Consider the following 24,780-nt stretch of genomic DNA (forward strand, 5'->3'; position numbering starts at 1 on the left):
GTACCTTTTATTTTTATTCCAAAAATAAGATTTATTAAAATGGCTAGTCTCCCTCCACGCAATAAATCAGCTACTAATAAAATATCTAAACAAGAAGTAAATCCTTTACAAATTCTATTACAAATGGGATTTCCAAAAAATAGAGCGTAAGTGTTCATTAAAGTTGTTTATTGTTTTGACAATATTTAATTAAATTTTTTAAATTATCTAGTTAATTTTTTTGACGTATTAAATTTGCAATAGTTTCTATTTGTACTGTTATGGTTCTTAGCTTAAAAGCTTTAGCAGCTACTGGAAATCGAAGCGTTCAGTTGGCTTCTGACTGGCTTCTAACTCACGTAAACGACGCTCACATCGATGCCAATGAACCCCGAGAGTATATACTTCATGCTGTCCCAACTGGTCCATTATTTACCCAATTTTTAGACTTCTGGGAGAAATCGAAAAAGACTGGTTGGAATGGAGCACACAACTGTCCTCCTCATATCACACTTGTACCTTCTTTTAAGGTAATAAATAATTGACCTGCTATCACCAGTAGTAAGAAAATTTAAGTTTAGAATGTTTATATTTGGTTCATGCTATTATTTTTTTTTTTAACAATTAAGCGGCACAACTTAAATAACATAAGTAAAGGCTTTTCAATTTAAAAAAAAAAAGTAATATTTCAACTGTGGCTGGCAGGCATAACTGAATGCTATCAAACTTGTAAAGGAATAGTAATATGATAATTAGTGAATTAAAACTGGTAACAAATAATGTACTTATAAATCCATGCACATTTTACATTGTGGATCTAATTTTACAGTAGGCTAATTTTATATTTCCATTGTAATGTATTTATTTTTATTTTATTATTAAATTATCAATACAAATAAATATATTAAACTTTAAGGCACCAGATAATGCATCTCTACAATTAGCAAAAGCAGTAAAGCAAGTAGTAGATATTGTAGGACAACCACCTTCCAGTCCAATAAAATTAGAACCTTATATTTCACCTAACTTTATTGGTTTATTCATATCTGAAGAGCATGAAGTTTACTTAAAAAACATTGCATTACAGTATGCTAAGCAAGTATCTTCTATATGTAAGTATTAATTATGAATCTTCTAAGATTATTTAGTGGTAGCTTAGTATAGTAAGATATTATAGTTAGTAACTGTTTACAAGGAATAATAAATGATACTAATATCTAACAAGGTTTGAAAAAATGAATAGTAAGGACATAAAGATATAGAATTTCCTAAATTTATTTGGCAGATAATGGAATAATTTAATTTATGTAAAGAAACAATTTAAAAATTTACAAACAAAAACTAGTATTTAAAAATGGCCATGGGTTTAATATACTGCATGTTACAATGTATAAAATGTATTACTATAGTCATCACAAAATAAGAGGCCCATTTGGACATATGTCATCAGGACGTAAATAGCGAAGTAACCATGCAACTCGGTATTTGATACTCATGATTAATCTATTTAAGTTTGTATGAGGATTTGATTATGTGCTGTACAGTGCATTTGATTAAAATTTTGATCAGAAATTTAACTTAAATTTTAATATTGTAGGTAGGTCAATAATCCAAACCTACAGGGGTACTTCCCGTGAACTCACAATCTTAAAATTTGGTAGGAAGCAATGTCTTATAGCACAGATGAAGGAAAAATAAACTTTTAGTTACATCATATCGATGGCTCCTAAGTATACTGAGTCAACTCTACTTTTAATAACTTTATTTTTTTGTTACATAGGTAGATAGGAAATGAAGTAAATGTTATTAATATCTTAAAAAATGAAATTATCAAAAGTTGTTAGTTGACTCAGTATACTTAGGAGCCATCGATATGCTGTGTGGCTACGGCACTAAATAATTTAGCCACCTCCTCTCTTCCTGTGGGTGTCGTAAGAGGCGACTAAGGGATAACAAGGTTCCACAACCACCTTGGAACTTAAGAAGCCGACCGATGGCGGGATAACCATCCAACTGCTGGCTTTGAAATACACAGGCCGAAGATGGGCAGCAGCGTCTTCGGTGCGACAAAGCCAGTACTGCGGTCCCCAACCCGCCTGCCCAGCGTGGTGACTATGGGCAGAACACATGAGTTCACGTTGTTTTTGGCGTGAGTTTGTGGAGGCCTAGTCCAGCAGTGGACTGTATAGGCTGTAATGATGATACATCATCATTACAGCCTATACAGTCCACTGATGATACATCATATAATAAAAATATTTTTAATAATTTTGTTTGTATAGAGCCCTCATTGCACGAGTTCGACTTGCACTTGGCCAGTTTTTTTAACGTAAACATTAAAAATATATTACTTTTTATAGCATCAAATATGGAGGCGCAAACCAAATCTTTGCATATGACATTGGCATATAATTTTGAGGAGACTTCATACGATGCTCTCAAGGCACTAGCAGATGAGCTTGATCTGAGCCAATTGCAAACACCAGTATGGGAACTGCGACTTTATTCGAGAGATTCACGTTTCTCGAATTATCAGGTTTGTTTATTTTGTTATAATTTGGCTAATCTACTCCTAACTTTACGACGGACTATGTTTAGTTATATCATCAGAACTACATGAAAAATGTAGAATACTCATTTGGTTACTTCAGGTTTTTTTTTTTACGACGGCTACGACTAGGAGAGAAAAGCATACGGCTCACCTGATGGTAAGCGATTACCGTAGCTTATAGACGCCTACAACACCAGAAGCATCGGAAGCGCATTCCCGACTCTTACCTCCAATTCCCCCAAGAGCCCTGGTCACCTTACTCACCACAGAAATACAACTAATGCGTGAAAACAGTATTATTTAGCTGTGATTTTCTGTAAGTCAGACGTCGGCTTCAGATTTTGAGCAGGATATTTCCTGGTATGTCTATAGTATGTTAGTTAAAATAAGAATGGTAATATGAGATAACTATTACGTCGTGTCCAAACGCTTAAAAAATAAATGGTAGACATTTTTAACCCCAGCTCTCCTCCTTCGTATGAGGAATCGAAGTATTAAATTCGCGTCGTTGCTTGTACTCACGCATTTGGTGTCTCTACCGTCACGAATCAAGAAAACCGTTATTAACAAATCCTTCCGCACCTCTCGCAGAGTTGATCAGTTCTAACCTTAAAGCACTTCAGCAGCTTCCTTAGGGAAATAAACTTCAGACTCCCATATTGGTTATTGTGAAGCACCAACACGATTGCTCGCAGGAAGGTCTTACTTACTTTAGTCCAGCAGGCTCCGAATATTTTTTAATGATTAATAACAAGCTGAACCTTTATGAGTAGGTTCGGTTCCACGAGATGTCCAAAATTATCCTCGGTGAATGTTCTCGATTTGGGTAGCTATTGTAGTGCGCAGTTATAAAACATGTCGAATCGGTGGACCGTCAAAATTGTCTTTTATTATAAAAACAGCATGCATTAAGTAATGCGTCATATCTCAGACAAATTATATACAAATTTGGTTAATTATTTCCTCCCATTCGAAACTTCGTAAAATGCATGCAGGGATTTATATTATGAATATTCGCTGTTACCTTGAAAGATGTAACAAAAAGTTTTTTCAGTCATTTCATCCTACTTTAAAATTTGTCGGATTATAGTTAACCTAATATCTTGAAGGAAAAATAAAGTCAGCTGACCATAAAATTGTGGATTATACGTCAGCTGGCTGACGTATAATCCACAATTTTATGGTCTATTATTTGGCTGAAAAAATATTATCAATGATTTCCTCTCAACTAATGATATAACAACAAGTTTTACATATCTATATGGCCAATACAAATGTTTGTCATGAGCGGGAACCGAACCCGCGACCGCTAGTGCCGCTAGTGCGCCAACAGCCAGTGTTTCGACCGCTGGGTCAACGCGCAATAATTTGTTGATATGTCTTTGATAAAATTAATTAACTATATACACCTGTAATCTTATTTGTTTTCTAATCGTAATTACTTTTTTGATTAAATACAAATAATCATCGTGATAGTTACTTTTTCAATTTTATTGAATCATCTTCGCTTTTATTGCCATTTGTGTGGTGACAAATTTTATTTGCTCAGAATGTACGTAAAAAGGCAAACAATATAAAACCATGAATAATAATATAATTGTTGACGCTTATAATGTGTATTAAACTGCTTAGGTATATAAAGTAACTCAGAGTTACGTGCCCGAGGCCAGTGACGAGTTGGAGTTGGTGCCAGACGATTACGTTTACATTGATGGGAAGCAGTTCGAGACCTCCTCCGACGGCTGGGTGTACGGCACTTCTTGGCTCACGGGTAAATATTATCTGTGTCATCATCATCATTACAGCCTATACAGTCCACTGCTGGACATAGACCTCCACAAGCTTACGCCAAAAATAACGTGAACTCATGTGTTTTACCCATAGTCACCACGCTGGGCAGGCGGGTTGGTGACCACAGTACTGGCTTTGTCGCACCGAAGACGCTGCTGCCCGTCTTCGGCCTGTGTATTTCAAAGCCAGCAGTTAGATGGTTATCCCGCCATCGGTCGGGTTCTTAAGTTCCAAGGTAGTAGTGGAATTGTGTTATCCCTTAGTCGCCTCTTACGACACCCATGGGAAGAGAGGGGGTGGCTATATTCTTTAGTACCGTAGCCACACAGTAAATTATTATAATAATTAGTAGATAATAATTAGTAATTATTATCTGTGTACTACGAAATTATAATGCTGGCGTTACATATTTGCATGAATAAAGAACTTTTTTGAAGTTTAACTTTTTTACGCACTCTTGACTTGGGAAGTAAGCTGGTGAATGCGTTACGAGAGCGTTACGAAAAGTGTGACCTAGCGAGGCGAACGGAAGTTGAGAGGGAGATTAAGTTAGTGAAGAAAGAAAGTTTTACTTCAGTCGTGTGGTTTAAAGCAACCTCGTTTTTTTAACAAATATTGAGTCAAGAGTTTTGACTATTAAAAAATTTGCGTAAGATAATTTATTTGCCCTCGCAATTGTTCGGTGATAATAATTTTGAAATTGTAGCGTTGATTTTATTTATATCGCGTTCGGAGCTTCGTTTTCATTTAATATGTCACGTCAACAATGAGAAGTGTAGTGAAATGTTTTCGAGCCTCAAGTTTAGGTGTCAAAGGTTTGTTTTTGTCTACACACTATATTTATAAGGTCATTGACCCTAATAAGAGCCGGGTTTCTGGAAATCCTTATACATCAATTTTGGAATGTGTGTCTATTTATAAGGCATCATAATCAAATAAACTTTTTTTATTAGAAAACGAAATGACTAGTTCTAAAATGAAATTTATGAAAATTACTTGTCCACATTGTTCATCATGTGTTATTAACATTATGTCATAAGCTCCGTACCTTTTTAGGTACATAAAGTGTACTACCATAGTTATTTTAACCATACATAATTTTAGTTACTATCATCTAAAAATGATAAGATGATTGAATACTTTGAATATCATTCCCTTATCGTGACTCAATCTTAGTATTACTATATTATATCATTACGTAATGAGTCTATATTATGTAAGTGACATGTGAGGGAAGGTCATGGGGTAACCAAACCCACTGAAAGTCGATCTAACACTAAATTTATTAAGATAATTGTAAATAATCTAAATTAAAGGAGGTTACGCTTGCTCTTTAGCCTTTAATATCCCACTGCTAGGCCTCTTTCTCCATGTAGGACAAAGATCTAGACATAAAGATAAAGAGATTAAAATTTAAATGAGGTTATTAGATTACACAGACAATTACATTGCTGAATGTGCGGTACCCCGTACACATTCATTTATTTTGTTTTATGAAAATAATGATTCTAATATCATTAATTTCTTAAATATAATTGTTTTGATAGTAAATGTACTTTTTAATCTAATTATGCACAGAACAAAATCATTACAATATTTAATTTTTATCTGGGGGTTATAAAGTCTTAGGAAACATATATAAATTACGATTGAATTATTTATTCAATATAAATGAAACAAATCGTAGTTTTATACCAATTTTTATTAACTAATTAATATAAATCACAAAATGTTAATAATACTTGCCCACAAAAAAAAAGGTTCTCTGTACCTTTGACCAGACCCATCTAGGGTTACGTATTTCGATGCGCTGAATCGGAATTTGGGGCCCGTTTAGTACCAACTATGCCTAAAAATAGCAAAAATATAAATAAATTCATTTATACATTGTATTTTAAAACTGCTACACTCTCAGACATAGGATTTCAGGATATTTTGGTGCAATCTCCTTACTTATATGTATAGTATTTAACTTCTGTTTACATTATATTAAAGGAAAAATCGTGATAAAGCCGGTTGGTTATGGGTGACTGTGACGTAATAGTTTGTTTCATAACATCACTTCAGTATATCGCAGTCCACTGCTGGACATAGACCTCCCCCAGTCTAACATCACGGTTTTCCTCAATCATAATCCAGCCACTACCGGCAATCTTACGTAGATCGTTGGTCTAATGGGTCGCGGTGTATGTCCCACACTACGTTTGCTATCACGCGGTTTCCACTCCAGGACATGTCTGCTCTAGCGGTCATCAGTCTTGCGACACTGGTAACCAAGCGCACTATCATTTCAACTTGCCAATTCTGTGCACTATGTCAGTTACTTTCGTTTTCTCGTAGATAGTTTCGATTCTAATCCTATCTTTGAGAGAGACCCCAAGCATATCCTGTTCGATTTCGCGTTGAGCGAAGTTAAACTTGTGAACTAGTCCACTCGTCAATTTCCACGTCTGCAAACCATATGTTAACACAGGCACGACGCATTGCTCGAACACTTTTGTCTTTTAGCATTACAGAATCTTCAAAGTGAAGACTCAAGGAAGCCTACCAAACGCCGCCCAGCCCAACCGATTCCTCCTATCAGCTTCCTTCTCGAAGTTGTTTCGGCCTAGTTGAATGGTGTGGCCTAGGTATACACAATCTTGAACCACTTTGAGACAGGTACTATCGACTGACACCGGGCCCGGAATGACTTGTTTCTAAAACATAACTTTCGTTTTGTCCAAATTAAAAATCCATACCGAGACCGAAACGTTGGAAGGACTCGTTTAGGCCGCCCACCATATGGGTCATCTCATCCAACGTTTCTGCAAAGATGACGATATCGTCGGCAAAACGAAGCTGCGAGATTCGCCGTTGATGTTGACACCTCTTTCCCCTCGTCCAATTTCTTAAACACATGCTGCAGCGCAGTGGTAAATATTTTTTAACAGCACAACAATCGGTCCAGCCGTTTCGGAGGAGTTTGGCAACAAACACCGCGACACGAGAGTTTATATATATTAGATGAGTTTTGTAAAATTACTTCGTGCAATTAAGAATATAATATATTTCACGTATGTAGTAAGTATATAATATGCACACAGGTTTAAGTGGCTACTTGCCGGGCGTGTGTGTGCGCCGGACGCCTGACTCCGACGCGTGGACGCTGCATCGTGCCATTTCTTTGACTAGCAGTAAAAGTAAGTTACAGATATATACACACTCCACACTTACATGCTATTATAACTTTAAATGAAAAACATGCTTGTTTATTTTTACCATTAATTAGTTCAAAACTGATATACAATTAATAATGGTTCGTCTTAAAAATTAAAAAAAATCTTTAGCAAATATCAATTAAAAATTAATATGCAATCAGACATTTTTCTTGTTAAATATTATCAGTCGTAACTGTCATTTTGTGATGTATAAATCATTCTATCTAAATATTGTTCCGTGTACTGGAACTTCATTTCTTTGGAACTGTTATAAAAACTGGCATTAACCAGTCTTCTAGCATAAGACTAATGAGACGAGGTTTCAAAAAATTCACAAAGGCCACTAAGGGGATGAATGTCTACGTCTCACTCAACGAAAATGAAATAATGTTTCGGAATATTACGGACAAGAAACGGGTCTAAATACTAAATAATACATTTTAACCGATTTCAAAAAAAAAGGATGTTCTCAATTCGACTTCATCTTTTAAATATGTGTTGTTACCTTATAAATTTTTATTGGGTGGACCGATTTCGATGATTCTTTTTTTGATTCGAAAAGCGGTTCTTTTTATGCGGTCTCATTTAAATTAAATCCAAATCTGTACAAGTATTTTTTGAGTATCGCTAATTATTGCGTATTTATTTGACTATTTTTTCGTTTACCTACTTTGTATTACTGGTCGCTTCAGCCTGTAATATTCCACTACTGGGCATATGCGTCATCCCCCGTGTAGGAGAAGGATCAGAGCTGAATTCATCACGCTGCTCCAATGCGGGTTGGCGGATATATTCTCTATTACGATTAAATATCGTAAGAGTAACGACATTGTATTACTATTCGAAGTAATTGAACTCGGTTTTCTTTTTTTCGTCTGCGAGAAAAAAACAGTTATTTTATGTTTTACTGATCAAACCAAGACACGTATGCGTGCGATTATTTTATAACTTAATCAGAACTCGTCTCTCAAAATTGTTATTAAAATCCTTATAGGATTCCGTCACAATCTTACATACTGGACTCTAATAGTACTCAGATTAACTAACATTAACTGCTATAATTTATTGATATGACTCATTATAGTGCCGAATGATCAAAATAGAGTCAAATCATTACGTAGGTACATATTTAAATTTACTTAAGAAATTCTTTAAAGCTCTTAAGGTCCGTAACCGAAACTGATATAATGTATTCAAATATCCTTATCCGAAATTTCATATGTCCCTGGCATTACCTACGCTGATAATTGAATCCTACACACACCTAAATAAATAATATTATTTATAAAATATTTTTAATATTTAGACAATATCAGCAGAAACCCCAACGTTCGGTAGTATTCGATTATTCAACTTGAACATGAGCAATTTTGCACGAGTCCACCCTTTATTGAGACTTGTACAACGCCTATAAATAATAATCATTCCTCTTAAACAATAGATAAATGGGGTGAAAAGTTGTAGTCTTATCAAGTACTATTGAAATTATAATACAAAACAAAACAGTTGAAAATTTATCAAATTACACTAAATACCTAAGCAAACACAAACTGAGTAGTGTCCTATAACATTCATTATGAATGTTCATAATGAATGTTAATGTGCAAATTTTTAAAAACATTCTGTGTATAAAAACGATTTTTTTTCCTATTAATCTTAAATGTTCTAGGCAGTGATAGTAAATCGGACTGTAATACAGAGGTCGAAATGGAGACCAAGTACCCGCACGAAGACGCTGAAAAACTTGCTTTTGAGAAATCTGAAGATATATATAAAACTTGGGATATTTTCTGGAAATCTCAAGCAATGAATATAGTAGACAACGTTTTACAAGATACGCAGGGTAATTTTTTTTTATGTCGTAAGATTAAGTTATTTTATAGCTCTTGTTGTCTAGGTTATAGCCTATTTGTGTTAAAATAATTGTGTTTGCAGACAAACGAAAAAAAACGGACTTCAATTACATCGACAAGTAATACAACGTAGACCCACGACAAAATAGTCAAGTAACTACGCGTTATCAAAGATTACTCAAAAAGTAGTTATCAGGTCTCGATAAAATTTAAATGTGACCACATGATGAACATCAGCTTTTCATTAAATTAAAAATTATCAAAAACGGTACACCCAGTAAAAAGTTATTGCGGATTTTCGAGAGTTTCCCTCTATTTCTCTGGGATCCCATCATCAGATCCTGGTTTCCTTATCATGGTACTAAACTAGGGATATCCCCTTTCTAACAAAAAAAGAATTATTCAAATCGGTGTATCCAGTAGAAAGTTATGCGGTATAATATAACGTAGGTCGACGATAAAAGCGTCAAGTAAAAACGCATTATTAGATATAACTCAAAAAGTAGTTGTTAGATCTCAAATAAATTTAAATGGGACCAATTGGCACACACCACCTTTCGATTAAAACAAAATTTGTCGAAATCGGTCCACCCGGTCAAAAGTTCTGATGTAACATACATAAAAAAAAAAATCTGTCGAATTGAGAACCTCCTCCTTTTTTGGAAGTCGGTTAAAAATAGTGAGTCATCTCTATCACTTAGCTTAGCAACCCACTTGACTAATTAATTTAGAATTATATTAAATTAGAACTCCTGTCTGAATGGCTAATTAGAAACTCATTACTTTGTAAATGGTATCTTATCTTACTACGATTTAATTGTATAATCAGAACACGATTACATTGTTTTGTTATATTTACCAACCGTTATGTAATTTTTAGGTCCCGCAAAAGAAGAGATTGATATTAGTAACTCTTCCGTCACGATGGATAGCAAAGTAATATTATTTGATTATTATACTAGCATAACTATGTTCAAACAAATTATCTTAAAAAAATTGGTTGTCTGTAAAGTTGGTTTACGGACGATAGTTTAACGTGACAACGTCGTGATTAACGTAACGCTACAATTAGTCAATTTTTTTTCGTGCTTGCAGCCGGCGTTCATCGATTTATTAGACGTTGTTACGTCAAAAACTTGTAATACGACTATAATATTGGCTTATCTAACTTCAGTTTGTTTGGAAATATAGTAAAAGTGTTATCTAAAAATAATGATTTATTTACTATTTGCGATTTAATTACCGTGGCAGTGGTATGAGTTAAAAAGTGATAAATTAACTTATTGCTTAAATGATGACTGCCACTCAACTACCAGGTATATTTTTGCTGCAAAATAACCAAGCAAGCAGAGAACTTTTTTCTCGTACAGTTGTACAACTGTTTAGTTGAAAATATAGTATTTTTACTGGCAAACTTCGTATATTCATTAAGTTAACAGAGTAGGTACTACGTGTATTTGTTCGAAAAACCTCATATATTTATAAATTCCTGAATAATAGCTTTTTTATTTGTGAAAGTATTCTATTATATTCTATATGATAAATATTTTGTCTATTCGTTATTATAAGCTGGTGTCAATCTAATTAACACACACATATATATATGAATGTTTGTCTGTATGTCTTTTATAGAATCGTAAACTATGCATTTGATCATGTCATGATCTTCAGCAAAGTGTTGTGCATGAGCTTACAAAGGTTTCTGAGTTGGTACGACAAAAAAAAAGAGAAGAAACGCGCGCAGGGCTAGTATGGGATAAAAAGCTATCTTATTATAGTAATAGAGTAATTTCTTCTTCTAAATTTGAGATATTTTTTGAGGTGGTTATACGCTGTTAATATGCTCTTTATTTTTATGTAAGAAATATCTTAACGAAAGTAAAGCTATTATTATATAAGTAAAAATTAATTATTTTAGAAGATATACAACTTTTCAGAAAGGTGAGGTAAAAGAGGGAACTGACAAAGAGCGTCGTTGGATATTTTGTCTGCGTCACGGCGAGCGTGTAGACCTTACGTATGGTTCGTGGGTTCCGTTTTGCTTCGACGAGAATGGAACCTACACCCGTAAGGACCTCAACATGCCTTTGACTCTGCCGGAACGGTGACTATTTATTTACTTATTGAATTATATGCTTATCATAAAGGGGCCATAATCGTAAGAAGTATTAATTGCTGCAACAGATGGCTTTTTAAAATGTCATTTTTTCTATGTGTAATGAATTGGGTTCTGCCTGTATAATGTTGGTAGTAAGAAAGAAATAAATAAATATCTTAAGGTTTTGTGGTGGTTAATATACCAATAGATACCGATTGTATTATTTTTTACTAATGAAAAGCGCAGGAAGCGCGAGTACCGTATGCGCAAATACATTTTCAATAAGCGTTAAGCGTTGATAAACTTAACTTGATTTCCACCGCTACTGATTTTAAGGAACAGGACAACTATAGAATAATTGATACATGTTGCCTAAAGCACAATACCATACATCAGTATTGTAGAACGCTAATCACGCTTAGAAAAAAAAAAAAAAAAACAAATTGTACCATACATTAGATTAAGAACCGGTCGGTGGACTCGCGTCTCTTTTGGAGACATTAAAAACATAGTTTGACTTGAACAGTGATGTTGCTGAGTAACGCCTACCTTGAAATAGAAAAAAAAAAAAAATAAAAAAAAAAATTGCATGTTTAGAATAAAAAAGGACATGGGTTCATAAGCCCGTGGATGTATATCACTTTAAAAAAAAAAAAAAAATCGTTAATCACGCTTGCTGCGAGCAGGTCGGGCGGCGCGCAGGCGTACGTGGATGTATCACTTTAAAAAAAAAAAAAAAAATCGCTAATCACGCTTGCTGCGAGCAGGTCGGGCGGCGCGCAGGCGTACGTGGATGTATCAATTTAAAAAAAAAAAAAAAATCGCTAATCACGCTTGCTGCGAGCAGGTCGGGCGGCGCGCAGGCGTACGCGCGCGACACGCCGCTGACGCGCGTGGGCGCGCTGCAGGCGCGGCTGGTGGGCGAGGCGCTGCGGCTGGCGGGCGCGCGGCCGGCGCGCCTGCTCGCCTCGCCCGCGCTGCGCTGCGTGCAGACCGCGCACCACGTGCTGCGCGGTACGGGCCTCGTGCTTCCATAGCTTATGTACTCGATAGATCTCTAACGTCCAATATCAACGGATTAGCTACTAATCGATTGTGTCATTAATTTGTATTACGATATAATTAAAATACACTCTCGTCTCCATGCCAATTCTTTATCAACTATTTGTACACATCTCTACCGCTTCTCATTCTATATGCCCTGTCCTATACTCTAAGGTTGTCTGGAAGAAATCGCTCTTAGCGATAAGACCGCCTTTGTACATCTTTCTTCGTATGTATCCCTTTTTGTAACATTTCTTTGTAGTGTACAATAAAGAGTATTTATTATTATAATATATGAATAAATAACTATAAACTAACAAACACGGTCGTCTGTTCTCAAAGTAGGTAACTTAATGCTTGTGTTATGGACAACAGCCGGCTGATGTAATTAATTTTTGTCTGGATAAATACATGTTGATAATACAAACATGCATTAATACATATTATATAACACCGAGATTCGAGGTGCGAATCGATCCCACAACTAGTCTAACTAGGCATTCCACATACGTTGCAATTTTTTTTTTCTACACTATTTTGCTCCGCATCACATCATCTGTTACTACTTTAGATTGACTACTAAAGATATCTTTCAGAAATAATTCCGCCTTTGCTAATTTCCTTTGTAACCATTATTTTTTTTTTTAATTTTGTTTAGTCCAATAAAGAATATATACACATCTTAAGCTCACCGTAAATAATTTTATTTTAGTAACACGTTAAAGACTTTTATATAATTAATAATTGTAAGTAAATACCGTACGAAGATTAAACATGTAATATTATTTTACCTTTTCAACAGCAATATTTATGACTTGATAAAAGCATGTTAATATTTGTAATTTATTCATCAGGTCTAAATGATTCGACGACGAAAATAAGAATTGAGCCCGGATTATTCGAGTATAAACAGTGGTACGCTAAAAGCGGACTGGGGCCTTTTATGACACCACTAGAGTTGCATAAAGCTGGTTACAATGTCGATCTCGAGTGAGTCTTATAAGGAAAGTACTGCTTGTTAATTATGTTAATATATATCATATAAAGATAACATATTTTACATTTTTAGGTACAAGCCACTTTCAGAGTTGGATGTGAACAGCGCAGAGACATTGCAAGACTTTTATGAACGCAACAAAAGTATAATACAAACTGTTGTCAAGGAAACAGAACAAGAAGGTATTAACTGTTAGAAATATTCGGCGTTTTTTCTAGTCACTTCTCCCTAATCTTGATTTTATAGCTAACTCTTAAACTGGAGTTGGTAATCTAAAAAAAGCAAGTAGTGTACTTTGAAATATACATTATTAATAATAATTAAAAATGGCATTACATAACTTCTAAACATTTCTGTCGATTTATGTATAACATCCTTACGTTATCCCGCGGACGTTCATTTCGTAAAACTAGTTCGTTTTATTAATACTAATTAATCTACCTTTATATATTTTTTGGAATGTACTACTCCTTAAGCAACGATATAAGGCTTCTGGTATGAAAGAAAAGTGAGATATTAAGTCGTGTTAACAGCAACGTTGTCCTGCTTTGAAAATGACGTTTATTGCTAAACTTCTCTTGCGATAAAGAGATGGATCATCATTACAACCTGTACAGTCCACTGCTGGACTTAAGCCTCCACAAGTTCGCGCCAAAAATAACATGAACTCATGTGTTTTGCCCATAGTCACCATGCTGGGCAGGCGGGTTGGTGACCGCAGTACTGGCTTTGTCACACCGAAGACGCTAAAGAGATGGATGTATTTTTAAATATCACGAGAATCGATCTTAGGAATAAACTTCAGCAGCGTGTCGGAGCTGACGTACAAACATTTCTTTCAGGTGAGAATATAATGTTCGTGGGTCACGCGGCGACGCTCGACATAATGGTGCGGTCGCTGAGACAGCTCGCGTCGGACCGCCAGCAGGAGCCGCCCTACCAGCTGAGCGGCTGCCTGGCGCGCGTGCCGTACTGCGCGCTGGCCGCCGCCAGGGACCGGCCCCTGCAGGTCAGCGCCCTCTGCACACACAAGTGGCCCTTTCTAAGAGTCAGCACCCTGGACCTATGAAGTGTGCCGCCTCATATATCAATGTAACAAGCAAAAGCAGCGCACGTATGCTCGGCTTGTGCCGCCCCTCGTAGCTTGTCGTAGCTCTTTTGGCCCTAGGGTAAATACGCCCTGACTCTGTGAGTTTACTTACTTGAAAACAAACAAAGAAATAAACGCTTGACACTCAACGTCCCTCAGTAGGATTTTCTCCTGTGTTTAGGGTCCGGAAAGACACACTATACACAAGCACAAACGCCCAGAAACGCTTGACACTCAACGTCCCTCAGTAGGATTTTCCCCTGTGTTTAGGGTCCGGAAAGACACACTATACACAAGCACAAACGCCCTGGCCACGACAAACATCTAAATGGCCAATACAAATATCTGTTGTGAACGGGGATCGAACTCGCAACCGTCGCCCATCAGCCAGTGCTGTGACCGCTGCACCAACGCGTCGTCATTATACAACATATAGATGATATAAATCTTTAAGCTTGGTACTGTTTGGGCGGCGAGTTATTCCTGCCACACATGACGTGTATGTTGCATCTGAATTGTTACGACAATATGATACGATTCGATATACAGTGAATTATACAAGTAAAATGACTGATTAGGCAATAGGTTTGACTAGAGATACAACTACGCGTGCGTGTATGTGTCGAATATACCGAGTTTTTGTTATTCGAAATTGAAAACAGAAGATATATTTGGATACTGTTATCATTTATTTGCGCTGTGCGTATGTATACATCAAATGTTACGAACACGTACTCTGACGTTGACTGCGCGACCCTGTTACACGAATAATATCTATTTATTTAGAAGTACATATCGCACCTTCGGTGGAACAAGGGCGTATCTTACAAAAAATCGTAAAATGAGTTAAATATGCAGAAATGCCCAAAAAACACTTCTGGACACACTGGGACAAAGACTCCCATTAGATTCACTTTAAAAGTCCCTACACGGCAATAGTGTCTTTGTCATTTTGGATCGAATTGGTGGGCGTTTTGGCGCGACATCGTCTTATTGGTCAGTTGCGCCGTTGCCCCCGCGCGCAATGTTTTTATCTTGGAGCGCCAAAGCCGCGAAGGTAAATATGCCTTTTGATATTTGATATTCCTGGAGAGACAAAGTCATATTTAGCACACTTATGCCTTTTTCGTGAGCAAATGTTTGGAGAGACAAAGCCATTGCAACATTTGTGACTTTGTACTTCCAACATTTTTATTATTTTATAGTGTTATGAACAAATGTGGCGTTGTTATTCCAATACATGTTTTATAAAATAGGCATAAAAACAATTTATACTTTCTCATACCGAATTCCTTTCTAACTCTGAGTAGTTACACATAATAGTTGACAAATAATTTTTTTTTTAATTTTAAAATGGTGTTGCTGTTTAAACTCTGAAGCTTTATTCTGAGTTATACAGTTAAATTTTCAGGGAAAAATGGGATCCCGAAGTCGAAAAGTTTTGATGATGTTAAATAATGACAAAGACATTCAGAATATCGAAGAAATGCATGTGCCTCAAATTGATAGCATCCCAGCCATCATTGAAGACCACCAAAATAAAAAAATCATCATCATCATCATCATACCAGCTCATGGACGCCCACTGCTGAGCATAAGCCTCCCCTAATGCTTTCGACGACGATCGGTCCTGCGTTGGTTCTTTTTTTTTGGCAGCGGGTCTTGAAAAACTTAGACACCACCGCACGGGCAATTTCCACCAGCCCGTCGTGGAGCTCGTCCACATCTACGCAGTCGGCCAGGCGACAGGCCAAACCGATTTTGGAGTTCGAGTTGAAAGCTCTCGGGGTTTTGAATCTGAGCAGGCGCAGGTCGGAGCGCAGACCCTATAAGCCGACCCCTCTCAAACTTGACATCGATATTCAATGTGCCTCGGACAAGTCGGTGATCACTTCCTGTTTTCACAGCATTGATCATTGAGACATCACTAAATATGTGCTTATTCGTCGACATGATAAAATCTATCTCGTTCCTGACAGTGCCGTCGGGACTCAACCAGGTCCTTTTGCACCGTTCCGGCTTCCTGAAGAAGGAGTTCATTATAAAGAGTCCCTCCTTCTCCATGAAGTCAGTCAGTAACCAGTCCCGGGAGTTCCGTTGCTCGTATCCAAATTGCTACACTCACAACTTATCACCGCATCGTCTGCTTAGCTTCGCATTGAAGTCCCCCATCACAGTAGTGTAGTGGCATGTAGAGCTATGTATGACTGTAGAGATTTCCTCATACATAGCTTCCACTTCGTTATATGGATGTGTCCAGGTCGGTGCGTAAACCTGTATGACCTTTAGCGAATACCGCTTGAATATTCTGAGTATAAGGTACGCCACCCTGCTCGACACTCTCCTGACGACGTCGATGTTGTTGACGAGAACCTTGCGGACGAGGAACCTGACACCACCCTGGGACTGTTGGTCGCCCTCCCGATAGTACAGTAGGTTGCCAGACTTGAGACATCGAGTCCTTTCCCTCTCTCCGGACCTCAGATAAGCCTATAATATCCCAGCTCAACCTGCTGAGAGCTTCTTTCAACTCAATGAGCTTCGCGTCGGTCCGCAGCGTCCTAGCGTTATATGTTGCCAGGGCCAAGTCTCGTCGTTGGGTGTGGTGGCCTGGCTTCTGCCGGAGATTATAGCCTCCTGCCCCGCCGTTATCTAGGCCTCCACCGTAGCCAGGACTAGCGGGGCCGCCGGGGACTGGGGGACAATTTTTTGTCGTGTCTGCCATTTAGGGGGATTTGGCGTAATCGCCACGCTTGCTAGGCTGTGCTTAGAAGGCGCTGCTGTCCACCCTCTAGTGGTTTTTCCTCTATCGCCTCTTACGATACCCACGGGATGAGATGGGGTGAAATTACAGATGCCTTTTTAAGGGATAGATCTCGTGCTACGTTATTCATTTATTTTCTATGAAAGCATAGTTGCTATTATTATTTTAGTTTCTTACATACGTTTTCTTTTTATCGTTTTTTTTTTTTTTGTTAAATATTTACTGTAAAATGCCAAAGTGGTCTGTACAACAATAACTATGAAGATTGTTTGTAGTTTTATGTTTGTTAGTTTTGATTTATTTAAGTGTAGTTAGTAAGTGAGTTTGATTTGTAAGAGTAAAGTAAAAACGGACTGACGGACAAAGATTTTATAACGTTAATATTGACGCTAATTTTAAAGGCAAGTTCCAAAGAGTTTCGCTAGAGTTTTTTAAGATTTTTCAACACAAGTTCCTAAAAAAGATGTTAAATTATAAAATAAAACATTTTTTGCAACAAATAAACTAGTTTCTATTTTTCAAAATCTTTAAAACACGAACGATAAATATGGTCATAATTACAAAACGATTTAAATGTTGGTGGAACAAAGGCATAAATGTACACCTTATTTTGAAAAAAATATTAATAGTAATTAACAAAAAATATTTGGCACTTGCAAACTACATGGCCATATTCACAAATAAATAGGTCGTATTTCATACAAAGAACAAACACTTTGAAGCAGTACAAAGACGAATAATACGACTCGGAATGTAAAAAAAACTTTAAAATGGCTCTCCTGTAAAATTACAAAAAGTGGAGTTGAGCCCTTGTTCCACCGAAGGTGCGATATGTACAATACGCATTCATATGGTGCGTGCTAAGATAAGATCAACTATTTAGATATAATTTTCTAAATAATTTAATGAATTTCCAGATCACATCGCCCCCCTGTCCGCCTTCCATCAACTCTAGCTCAGGCCGCTTCGACTGGAAGATATTGCTGGACGTCGGAAATGAATAATGTCTTAAGTGATTGTAATAATCAATTTTAGAGATGTTATTCAAGCCGTTGACCATTGTTGTTATTCTACATCATTAAATACAATTTATATTGACGCTTCTTAAATATTGATTAGTATAATTATGATATATAAATTTTTGGTTTATGTTTAGATTGCTCATTTAATATAGCATAAATTTTTCCGCAATTGTTACTGTCAAAACATGAACTTCGAGACTTACATAGAAAAATTATTTCTAAATTACTTGCTTAAGCAGTTGTTTTCAATTTAAAGATTGGGTAGCGTTTTGACGTACAAAATATGCGATATCGTATTTGCTTTTGTTATAATAAAACATTTATATAGATCTTAGACTAACTTTAACTAACTAGACTTCAAGTGTTTTTTTTTAGTTTAAGTATTAAGTGGTTAAGAATTGTAATCTACAAGATTCTTAGTTAATATTGATTGACATTTGATTCTGTTAATATTTAACACCTACATATAAAATTAATACTTCAAAATAAAATGCTTCAATTGTTGTAAAATAAATATTAAGCTAGTTAGCCTTTATAGCAAAATAAATCAAAAACAATCCTGTCCAACTTTAATAGTTAAGGCTCTGTGATAATGAATTTGTTATTCATACAGCCATTACATGTTCTTATTTAGTAAGTATAAATAGAGCTCACTATTTGATGCATCTATGATATCATAAGTTATAATGTATATTACATTGTATGGTGTACATTTTTTTTATGTAACACTCATAATCATGCCTTTTATATTATTACTTTTTACCATTAGGTCGCCAAAAAAGCGTACGGCTCACCTGACGGTAAACGGTTACCGTAGCCTGCAACTATACAAGCATCACAAAGGCGGTGCCGTCCCTACCCTCAATCCTACCCTTGAGCTTTGTATATATTAGTCTCAATAGTATGTAACATATTTTTCTACGTGGCAAGAGACTTAGTAATTACTGTTAAGAATTCTATTACACTTATCTTGTCAATTACTTGTGAGTAATTATTTTCATTAGCAATATATCTGATTAATTTTTTTTAAGTTCTCAGTGGAGTCATGTAGTTCAAACATTATTCCTAGAATGTATAAGTGAAAAACACTTTTCTTAGAACTCCTTTTATTCTAATAAAATAAAACTTACAAATCAATTAACAAAATATTTTCGGTAAATAGAATCATTTATCTCTGAATAATAAAATTAAAAAGTGATTAATTAATTTTCACACAGTGCTTAATTAAATTACATCTTGATTGCTTACTTGACGACTCAAAGGAAATAAACAACATTTTGTCAGTACAAATAAGTGCCAGTGATGTTAAATTAAAGAATTTTGTAAAGAAATGTCAAAGAAAACTTTTAAAAACTGATTTCTTTTTGTTTTGCAAAAATAAAATAAAGACAATAAGTACACACCAAAAAAAACGATATTTGATTTATCCCTTTTGTATGAACATTTTAGGTTAAATCAACCTCAACAAAATTATGTAATGTTTAAAGAAATCATTTGTTTATTTATATTACTTGTTACAATAAGTTAAAGTTTTGGGTGTCATTTATCATATCCATATTTTCCTATTTTGCCAAGTATTTTTAAGTGCCTTTCATTTTGTAGAATTTCATACAATCCATTTGTTTTACATGAGTCATATGTTTGTGATGAACAAATATAAAGATTGTATTATGTAATATAATTTTGGTATAAATAAAATTTTAAATATATTGATAATTATTTACATTTGTTTATAACTCATCACAGCTTTTTAATTTAGTTTTGGCACTATTGTAATTTATATAACAAGTTTTTAATATGTCTCGATTAGAGATCATTAATTAAAATTACAAACATACCAATTTACCACTATTATATTTTAATTATGATTTATTTTCCGATTTTGTGTAATTCATTTTTTCAGATAAAATTTCCTCTACAATTTTTTGAATCATTATCCTGTCTTCAACTTTTAAGTCTTCTGGTTTCGTTTTATCATCGTAAATTTTTCTATCCAATAAACGAACTATTACTTCTTCAACTACAGAATCTATATTAATATTTGTGTTACTAATAGCTTGAACAGTTTCTACAGCTTCTTCTGTAGATTTAGTGTCTATAATGGTTTGTTCTTTATTTTCTGGAATATCTTGAGCAAATTCGATATCAGGTATGTCTCCCCTCCCATCAACTTCATCCACTTCCTTGAACTTATTAGATATGTTAGTTTCGGAAAAGTCTTCAGCAATATGTTTATGACGCTTCATTATTTCCTTTAACTTTTCTTTAGCACTAGCCACAACCTCTTTCCGAGTTTCTGATTTTATTTTCGATATAGCTTTTTTCTTTCTTTCTTGTCTATTATACATTTTTACTTCTTCTAATGATTTTTTTGATTTTATTGCTTTAACTAGACTCTCTTCAGATTCTTCTGTTAACACATTTTTAACTTTATCATCGTCACCTAAATTATCATCAACTACAGTAACAGGATTTTCTTCTGGGATTCTTTCGTCAACAATATTGATTGTCATTTCCTTTGACCCACCTGTACTTGTAGTGTAATCAACATCTACTAATATTTGTTCAGGAACATCACTAAGTACTTCCTCGCTGGTGTTAGTGCTATCTATTTCTTTTTCTTCTACATCCACCTCATCTGACTTAATGTCTTCTGGATATGTAAAATCACTGTGCTCATTTATACTATAAGCATCGTCTCTAAAATTCTTTCTTTCTAAAATAAAGATAGCCGGTTTTGTCTTTATTTTGATAGGAGGTAGGAGTTTATATGTTACTGTTATTTGTGAAAATGTTTCTATACTATCTAAGATCACGTGTGTTTGCGAAAAAACTTTAAGATTTGGCGAATATTTACTTTTTGCCTCAAAAATAAGATGAGTAAATTTCTGTAACTGATCAATTTCAAGCGATTCATTTTTACTGTATGACCAGTGATCATGCATCTGTGTGAATCTAGTTACACCCGTTTGTGCCGCCAGATTACTAATATGAACATGAGTATAAGGCTCATTCTTTAGTAATTTATGGAATCTACAAATATGAAAAAGATTTTAGTGACAAATTACTAAGTCTACAACTAACAAAAAATAAATTGTTTTATTATTATTAGCACATATTTAAATGTAATTTGGCAAACCTTGTAATAGCTATTCCTCCTGGATAATTTGTCATTGCAACCATGGCAAGTGCTAATGAAAATATAATGTTACATACTATAATGATGACTGTGCCCCAGAACAGTAATTCATAAATTGGTGCCTTAGTTCGTCTTATAAATCTGTAAAACGGAAATTGATATATAGACTTTGGAACAAACAAAATGTGGGAGATGTATTCCAAACAACAAATTCTTAAAAAGTTAAAATGCTTTTGTAAATTATTAAAAAAATCTGTCATTTATTTAATCTCACATTTGAGTAACACAAGAATTTAATTTTTTAATTAGACTTATAATACAAACATTAATGTTTTATCGAATGGTTAAAAATAAATACACTTACGACAGTAAATACTCCATATTTTATAAAATCACAGAATCGAAACACAGCTGCACTTCATAAAATGAAAAATTTAATGCTCTATTATTAAATTCTGTTTCTTAAATTACTAAGATAAAGAATAAACATATAAAACACTGCACTATATATAAAAATAATAGTAGGTATTGTATGAATGAATTTTAACTTACATAAATGAGCACACTGCAGCAGAAGATAAATTAAGTAATGGAAACACATATATTATGAACCTCAACTCCTTATGGGGTAGAAAGGAGAAGAGTAAAATATAAACTAAAGCAGGAACCACAATGGGTACAAGACGTCTCTCAACATATAATCCCAATGGCATCAACACAATGCTTGGACCAAGACCTCTGGGTAAAGCTGAATAGAAATACCATAGAAATGGTGATGTCTGTTTTAGTAACTATAAGAAAATTTCATATAATTGAATTATATTTAAGTTTAAATTGATTTGTAATCAGGGTTATAAAAATGTTTACTAAAGTAAACTAGGTACTAGTGTAGTACATATTCATAATAAAAAAATATTTCACAAAACCAATTAATCTGATTTTTAGCATATTAATAACGAAATTGAAATATATTTTTTATCAAACTTTTTATAAAGCAAAAGGTATTTACATAATTTGGATAAAATATTATTATTATTAAATTTTACGATATAGTTAGCTGTGGCCGCGACTTTGTCCGTGTGGAATTGAATATAATTGTGTTTGCTAGCAAACACAATTATATTAAATTCAACGTAAGTAGGCGAAAAAAATTAAAAAACGCATTTGTCGTCACTACGATTTTCGAAGGTTCCCCTCGATTTCTTTGGGATGCCATCATCTGATCCCGAGTACCTTATCATAGTACCACCCTTGGGATATCTCCTTTCCAACAAAAAAAGAATTATCGGTTCATAAGCAACAAAGTTATCTGCGAACATACATTAAAGAGATATATATATACGGTCGAATTGAGTAACCTCCTCCTTTTATGGTATAATTGAGAAACCTCCTTTTTTGAAGTCAGTTAAGAAAAGGTTATTGTTCAGTTGGAGACTTATAGAATAAATAAATTTCTAAAATAAAAGTATCCAAAGTTACTCCTTATTACATTAGCTATCTGCCAGTTAGTCCTGTCAAAATCGATCCAACCATTACAGAGATTAGCCGGAACAGACAGACAGACAAAAAATTAAAAAAGGTAAAATACAAAAATATTGTATATGTACCGTCTATATATCCATACACTTACAAACAGACACTCCAATTTTATTTATTTTGTTTAGAAAAGGATACACCCCAATCCGAGCTTTTATTTAAAATTGTATTATACCAAAAAACCTCAGCCTCTGGCCACACAAGTCGTTTCCAAAAGATGGAATCAATTACTACAGTTAATGATACTAGAAATATTCCAACTGGTACTGCAGTCTTAATTAATCTGAAAAAAATAAACTTTTCTTAGGTACTGATATAGAGGTCATTTTACATTAGACCTGTTAAAACAAATGTCAATTTCAATTTATTGCATACAAATTATATACTCGTACATGTAGTATGAAACTATTCAGAATTCTATAACTATGTTAATAGTGTTACCATAATTTTTTTTTTACATTTATACAAAGTTTAAGTTTGCTTTATAATGTTATAATAAATTGAATCATTTTAGTAAAGGATAAATATCATACCTATTTTTATAATATTATATTGCAGTTTATAATAAATAATAAATAAATAAACGGTTCCCATTTAACGGCCCCCAGTAGGATTTTCTCCCGTGTCGGGGGTCCGGAAACACACACAATACGCAAGTATAAGCGCCCAGACCACGACAAACATCTATATATGGCCAATACAAATGTCTGTATAACTTTATTTGATAAATTAAATAAGGAAAGAAACTTACGTCACAATATCAATCTTCCTAAAATAAAGATCTAGAATAAGGTATAAACCAAATAGCATAGCAAGCTCCGATCGAAATATAATAATAGCAGCACCTGCTGATGTGATGAACTGTTTAGACTTTCCTAGTAACCATCCTTCAAGTGCAAGAAGTACTAAAAGTAACATACAAGAAATAAAACGAGTTATGTTATACTTGAACTAAACGTTTTAATTATAAATATAAAATAAAATATATTACCAAACCAATGAAAAATATTTTATTATTAAGTAAGAAATATAAAAAAACTCACCAAGTGGTAATGCCATAATGTTAGGTAATGGACGGCTCATATAAAACATAAAATGGTACTGTGTCACACTGAGTACTGAGAACCACCAAGCAAATGAGCTCCCAAACTGTTTTTTTAATACATTTCGAAGTCGATTCCATGCTGTTATCACAGTTAATGCTAGTGTCAGCCTAACTGAATTTAAAAATAAATTGTTACCTTTAGTCTACCCATATTTAAACAGATATTTAATAGTTTTATGTTTCAGACTCACCAACATATTGCATCCAAAATTTGTTTATATCTAATAAATTAAAAATCCAAGCAACAGGTGAACATAATAAAGAAATTACTAGTGGTCCAATAAAAGTGCGCGGTACAACACCCGGGAACTCATTGTGATCGTACTGGAAAAAATAGATTATTAATAATGACAGTGCGCAACATACGAATCCAAAATTAGAATATCTTTTATACCTCTGATAGATTAAGCCGATGATACAAAATATCATGAAATGCTTGAATATTGAAACTTTCCTCGACTTTAGTAAACGGGCAAAGTAGCACATGCAAGCTAGCAACAACGTAAATTAACTGAACCATTTCTTTTTATTTATGAAATCTGAAAAATCCCAACTCAACCCATCGCTTAGAATTATCTACTATTCCCGGAGCTGTCATTCTACATCTGACA

The 24,780-nt window shown here is 34.6% G+C and overlaps 2 protein-coding genes across 2 annotated transcripts; one reads left to right on the forward strand and one right to left on the reverse strand.

Annotated features, from left to right (window-relative positions):
* Positions 1-36: 36 nt before the first annotated feature.
* On the forward strand, positions 37-20,098 carry LOC123662377 (protein UBASH3A homolog). The gene is made up of 14 exons (XM_045597224.1): positions 37-146; positions 272-509; positions 896-1,091; positions 2,340-2,515; positions 4,163-4,301; positions 7,408-7,503; positions 9,191-9,364; positions 10,255-10,310; positions 11,312-11,478; positions 12,320-12,486; positions 13,371-13,506; positions 13,586-13,695; positions 14,356-14,522; positions 18,285-20,098. Exons 1-14 carry the CDS (start codon positions 40-42, stop codon positions 18,369-18,371), a joined length of 2,016 nt encoding a protein of 671 aa, XP_045453180.1. The 5' UTR covers positions 37-39; the 3' UTR covers positions 18,372-20,098.
* LOC123662376 (dol-P-Man:Man(7)GlcNAc(2)-PP-Dol alpha-1,6-mannosyltransferase) lies at positions 19,479-24,725 on the reverse strand. The gene is made up of 8 exons (XM_045597223.1): positions 24,564-24,725; positions 24,361-24,493; positions 24,108-24,281; positions 23,816-23,969; positions 23,203-23,347; positions 22,081-22,307; positions 21,529-21,669; positions 19,479-21,422 (listed from the first exon to the last, which is right to left on the reverse strand). The coding sequence occupies exons 1-8, from the start codon at positions 24,687-24,689 to the stop codon at positions 20,252-20,254; spliced, it is 2,271 nt and encodes a 756-aa protein (XP_045453179.1). The 5' UTR covers positions 24,690-24,725; the 3' UTR covers positions 19,479-20,251.
* Positions 24,726-24,780: the final 55 nt, after the last annotated feature.

Source organism: Melitaea cinxia, chromosome 18 (assembly GCF_905220565.1).
Source record: "Melitaea cinxia chromosome 18, ilMelCinx1.1, whole genome shotgun sequence".
Lineage (NCBI taxonomy): Eukaryota > Metazoa > Arthropoda > Insecta > Lepidoptera > Nymphalidae > Melitaea > Melitaea cinxia.

Coding starts and splice junctions, on each gene's coding strand:
- LOC123662377 (XM_045597224.1), top strand. CDS start 40: ATGGCTAGTCTCCCTCCACGCAATAAATCAGCTACTAATAAAATATCT. Junction 510..895: donor CACTTGTACCTTCTTTTAAG/GTAATAAATAAT, acceptor TTAAACTTTAAG/GCACCAGATAATGCATCTCT. Junction 10,311..11,311: donor CCGTCACGATGGATAGCAAA/GTAATATTATTT, acceptor ACAACTTTTCAG/AAAGGTGAGGTAAAAGAGGG.
- LOC123662376 (XM_045597223.1), bottom strand. CDS start 24,689: ATGGTTCAGTTAATTTACGTTGTTGCTAGCTTGCATGTGCTACTTTGC. Junction 24,494..24,563: donor ATCGGCTTAATCTATCAGAG/GTATAAAAGATA, acceptor TATTTTTTCCAG/TACGATCACAATGAGTTCCC. Junction 21,423..21,528: donor GGAGGAATAGCTATTACAAG/GTTTGCCAAATT, acceptor TCATATTTGTAG/ATTCCATAAATTACTAAAGA.